The sequence below is a fragment of the Sapajus apella genome, unplaced genomic scaffold, assembly GCF_009761245.1.
Source record: "Sapajus apella isolate SASKATOON/1434 unplaced genomic scaffold, GSC_monkey_1.0 scaffold10, whole genome shotgun sequence".
Lineage (NCBI taxonomy): Eukaryota > Metazoa > Chordata > Mammalia > Primates > Cebidae > Sapajus > Sapajus apella.
In genome coordinates, this window is record NW_022436950.1 from 23,494,284 (window position 1) to 23,499,780 (window position 5,497).

A 5,497-nucleotide genomic window follows, 5' to 3' on the forward strand; every position below is an offset into this window, starting at 1 on the left:
TGTATTTGGCGAGGGCATAGGAAAGTAGATACTTTCATATGTTGCTGGTCAGAGTGCAAATTCGGATTCTTTCTTTGGGGAGCAATTTGGCAAAAAGATCCATCAAAATTAAAAAGGCATCTTACCAACGACCCAGCAATTCAACTGCCAAATATTTATTCAATAGATATTCTTGCAGATGTGTGCAAATACGTTGGTTCAAGAATGTTCACTGAAGCATTATCTTAATAATAAAAGCTGGAATCCACCCATATGTCCATCAATAGGGGTCTGGGTAATTAACACGTGGGCATCCTTAAAACGGCTTAGCCTACAACTGTTAAAATGAGAGGAGGCTATCCACGCGCGGACGTGGCGCAGCCTCCATGATACGCTGAACTGAACAAGCCAGGTGCAGAAATGTGTGAAGTGTGCCGCTGTTTGGGTCAAAGGGAGGAGGATATGCACATATATTAACAAGTTTGTACAAGCACAAATAAATACACTATATATAAATAAACAGCTCTGGAAACTCTCAAGTGGTTGCCTCACGTATAGGGGCTATTTAAGGATTAGGAGGTTTGAAAACAAGTTTTCAAATCATCGTGAGTATATTACTTTAAAAAAAAAAACAACCTACGTCTATATGCCTCAATCCACGATCTTTTGCTAACTTTTACTCTGTGTGTGGCTGACGTCAAAAACATGCCCAAAACTCTGCTTTGAAGGCGTGTGGGGTTGAGGAAGGATCTTTAATTTCCTCGAGCAGTGAAGCCAATAAAAGGTATGAATAGATTCAGCCCAACCTCGTGCTCTGTGGCTCCAGGGCTTTCCCCTCCCCGCCCTTCCCCAGCCGGGCTGCCTGCCGTCGGTGCCCTGGGATTTTGCGGACTGGCTGGAGTCCCTGCTTCCCCCTTAGAGGGCGACAGCGGGGCGTCTCGGGGACGCATGCGCCCCAAATTGCGGTCGGGGAATTAGAGGAAAGAAAAAGCCCCAAGAAAACTCACGCCCCAAACAAAACGCAAGCAGAGGAGGGCGCGCGGCCTGCAGCCATCGCCCGCGTCCCCGGCCGCGGCGTGATGCGCGCTGATCGGTCCGCCACGCCCGGGCCGCCGCTGTCCCCGCACCTGGACGCCGGCCCGTGGCCGCTCCTCAGCCTCGATCTCCCGCCGCGGCGACTCGCTTCCAGGCTCCCGGCGCCGCTGGGGGCCCTCGCTCTCCATGGGGCTGAGGGACTGGCTGAGGAACCTGTGCTGCTGCCGGTGCAAGTGTCTGGAGGAGCGCACTCTGCCTGAGAAGGAGCCCCTGGTCAGGTGGGTGCGCCGCCCGGACCGGGCTCTGCGCTTACCTGGGCAGCTGCCGGCCGTCGGCAGTGTGGACACCTGTGTGCTTGTGTGGTTAGGGAGGTGGGCTTGCTGTAAGGGCACGGGGAGGCGCCATCTCAGCTCTTTGGTTCTTTATGGGATGTTTTGGGTTTGTTCCTTGAGTAAGATTTTTGCCCAAAAGCACAAATCTTCGGAGACACCTAAGACCCAGCTGGATGGCTGTGCCAAGTACCAAGAATTCGGGTGTCCTGCCTGGGGAGGGAAGTAAGGGAGAGAAATTTATCAGAAGTTTCCATAGAAGTCTGATATAACGCAGCTGTAACTGGGTATTTGATGGGTGTATTACAGTGAAACGGGCGACTGTGGATTTCTGTGTCACTCAGCAAAAAAGTTGTCTATTTCTCATTCAATTTTATTACTCAAAAAAACAAAAAACAAAAAACCAAAAAACGATTCCAGTGACTGAGTACAAGGAAATATTTTTTCACATGAAAAAAATGCATGTTTCATCAAGGGGCAGGCTATTCACTAGGATGTTGATTCATTACAGGTTAAGCTGTGAAATGTGAGGAAATGCTCATTAGCAATAAGCTAAGAGGCTTTGTGAAGAGACTCTACCACCCCAGTTTTGTTCAGGGCTGTGATTTTAAGCAATGATTTTCTATCTTGAGTTTGCTGAAATTGAGATTGGACTAGGTCATGCCTCAGGGGTAGACACTACAGAAACAGAATATTTAAAATGGAATTGGGAAACAGTACTTCAGGTGGAATTCCAGGGTTGAGTAAGCAGATACTAAAGCCAGGGTTTCTTTCTTTTGAAGTAGGCAACTCATGTAACACAGTTTGCACAACTTTTTCTAAGGAATGACTTACCTTTTCTTACTTTATCAAGTCCAAACACCCCCTTGACTTTGGAGATCTTACATAACCCCTTCCTGCCTGTCCACTCTGATTTTCTAGTACATTAAACAGTGTACACTCCTTACGACCGTGGGAATAATCCACTCATTCTCGCCAACCCTCCCTCAAGTGGTGACCTTTATCCTTGCCCCTCCTTCCTAAAAGCTATTTTCAAGGCCTTCTCAAGCAATCTTCTTTGATTACTTTGCCCTTATCCATCTTCCTCTTCTAGGATTTAGGACTTAGAAATTACCATCTACTCCTTGCTGTTTGGTGAGCACACATGTATATAAACATGTAGCTCATATATATTATATATGTAAAGTCATACAATACACAGTGTTTTTGATTGCTTTTGTGGATGGCACTCCCACTTAGATTTTTAGATTATTGTGGGTAGGGAGAAATGGAATAATGTATCTCTAATCTAATATGTAGTGGGTAATACAATCTAGAATTTTATGCTTAGGTTATACACTGAACTTGTCAGGGCTCTTAGTAACATGAAATACAGTCTTGAGCTTACTTTCATCCTGAGTATTTCCAGGTTTCTGTCCAGGATTGCTGTTTCAGTTAATAGTTCTGATTGTTTTAAAATCTAGACCTTCTCCTGTTTTGGCTTATATCCAGTGAATATAAGTCAGTGAATTTTGCATGTGATTTCAAGAAGCCCCAGGGTCAACTGGAGCAGAATAGCATAGAGCTTGTGAATCAGGTTGCCTGGAATGACTCTGCTCACACATCTGAGTGACCTGGCATAAGTTATTAAAATTAGTTGTACCTCAATTTCCTCATCTGTAAAATGGGGATGATAATAGTACATACTTCAAAAGGTTACCGTGAGAGATGAAAGGAGATAATACGTATAAAGTGCTTAGTATAGAGTGTGACAAATAGTTAACACTCAGTAAATTCTGGTTATTATTGTTACTCTGAGCATGTGGATATGAGTGGACTGGTCTCATATGATTTAGTGGCATTCTGGCACTATTTCCATATAACAATATTTGGGAAGAATAGATTATTAATGGGTATGTGGAACAGTGGCATGTGCGTATATGGGTACCTGCAGGTTCTTTCCTATATAAGTCATATGAAGTTTGGATCTGAAAACTTTTTTTTTAGTTGATTTAAAATCAACTAAAATTCAGTAGTTTTTAGTATAGTCACAGAGTTGAGCAACCATCTCCACTATCTAATTCCAGTGGGTTTCATCACCCCCCAAAAGAAACACCACATCCTTTAGTGGTCGCTCTTCCCTCTCTCTCTGCCCCAACTCAGGCAACCACCAGTCTGCTTTTCTGCTCTCTAGATTTGTCTGTTCTGGACATTTTGTATAAGTGGCATTATGCAATATGTGGCCTTAGGCATCTGGCTTCTTTCACTTCACGGAATGGTGTCAAGTTCATTGCGCTTTAGCATGTATTAGCACCTCATTTCTTTTTATGGCTGAATGTTTCATTGTATGGCTACATCACAGTTTGTTTATCCATTCATTAGTGGATTGACATTTGGATTGCTTCTATGTTTTGGCTATTGTAAGTGCTGCTGTGAAATTCAGGTACATACAGATTTCTGTGTTGATGTATGTTTTCAGCTTCCTTGGGTAAATACCTACGAGTGGAATTGCTGGATCGTATAGTAACAGTATATCTAACTTTTTGAGGAACTGGTGTACTCTATCCAAAAATGACTGGTTTGAAATCTTTTTTTTTTTTTTTTTTGAGACGCAGTCTTGCTCTGTCACCCAGGCTGGAGTGCAATGGCACAATCTTGGCTCACTGTAAACTTCGCCTCTGAAGTTCAAGTGATTCTCCTCCCTCAGCCTCCTGAGTAGCTGGGATTACAGGCATGTGCCACCATACCCAGCTAATTTTTTTATTTTTAGTAGAGATGGGGTTTCACCGTGTCAGCCAGGCTGGTTTTGAAACCCTGACCTCATGATCCACCTGCCTTGGCTTCCCAAAGTGCTGGGATTACAGGCGTGAGCCACCACGCCCAGCCTGGTTTGAAATCTTGATGTGGTAAATTCATGTGGGAAGATGGTCCAGATTATTATTTTATTGAGAACATCATTCTTCATGTCATTTTTTTTCCATCTATAAAAAAAGTTTTGTTCAGACATCTTTTATTCTCAAACCAAATTCTTTACTGTTTACAAGAATGGTTTCCATGTTTTCACTCCCTAGGGCAATAGTACCTGGAAGAGGTGAGGCCAGGGAAGACATCTGTCACCTGTGTGCATGATCACCCCGTCCTTTTCCAAAATGCACCAGGGACTCTTGTTCATTCAGGAAAAACAACGCTTGGTCCCAGCTCATTTGCCAGACTGCCAATGCCACTAATGTTTTTGACCTTGGTCTTTTTTGCTTTTTCTGGAACCGTGTCTCTGAGGGGGAATGCCTTTTCTTTTCTTTTTTGTTTTTTGAGATGGAGTTTCACTCTTGTTGCCCAGGCTGGAGTGCAATGGTGCGATCTCAGCTCACTGCAACCTCTGCCTCCCAAGTGATTCTCCTGCCTCAGCCTCCCGAGTACCTAGGATTACAGGAATGCGTCGCCATGCCTGGCTAATTTTTTGTACTTTTAGTAGAGATGGGGTTTCTCCATGTTGGTCAGGCTGGTCTTGAACTCTTGACTTCAGGTTGTCCGCCTGCCTTCGCCTCCCAAAGTGCTGGGATTACAGGCATGAGCCACTGTGCGTGGCCCACTTTTTCTGATTTGCATCTGTATTTCTCTCTGGCCTGCTAGTTTTCTTTCTTTCTTTCTTTCTTTTTTTCTTTCCCCTTTCTCTAGAAATCTGCTGAGGCTCCCCCCAACTAAAAATTCATCTTGCTGTGGTCCTGGCCTTCAACTCTTATTCTCTGTTGTTCTTTGTATAAGGCACAAATGTCTTTAAAGAATAGTAAACTATACCCCTGCCTCCTTCACCTTTGTTTTTTTTCCCCCCACTTAGAATCACCTGATAAATTTGCTTAAAATGCAGCTTTTGGGACCCATCCTAAAGATTGTGACTCACTGGGTCTGGGATGGAGGCTGGAATTCTGCACTTCAGTAAACATGCCAGGTGGTCTTGCTGCAGGTGGTCTAGGAACACCCTTTGAGAAGCACAGCTCTAAATGCTGATGCTCAAGATGGGACTGAAGGATTGCAAACCCATTTGTGTAGCATCCATTTATTAAGGGAGTAGTTATTGGGCTCCTACTGTTTGCCAGGCAATGAAATCTGGTTTCTGCCCCCTGTATATTTTCATGAAAATTGCACTCTTTTTTTTTTTTTGTTTTGTTTTTTTTTTT

The 5,497-nt window shown here is 44.0% G+C and overlaps 1 protein-coding gene across 2 annotated transcripts in view; it reads left to right on the forward strand.

The window, feature by feature from the left end:
- Positions 1 to 765: 765 nt before the first annotated feature.
- Positions 766 to 5,497, forward strand: part of MREG (melanoregulin) — a 67,036-nt gene continuing 62,304 nt past the window's right edge. The window contains exon 1 of one of the 2 annotated variants that reach the window (XM_032278304.1): positions 766 to 1,292. In XM_032278304.1, the coding sequence (XP_032134195.1) occupies positions 1,201 to 1,292 (92 nt within the window). In that variant the 5' untranslated portion in view covers positions 766 to 1,200. The remainder of the gene's footprint in view (positions 1,293 to 5,497) is intronic. The other variant, XM_032278305.1, reaches the window with a different exon arrangement.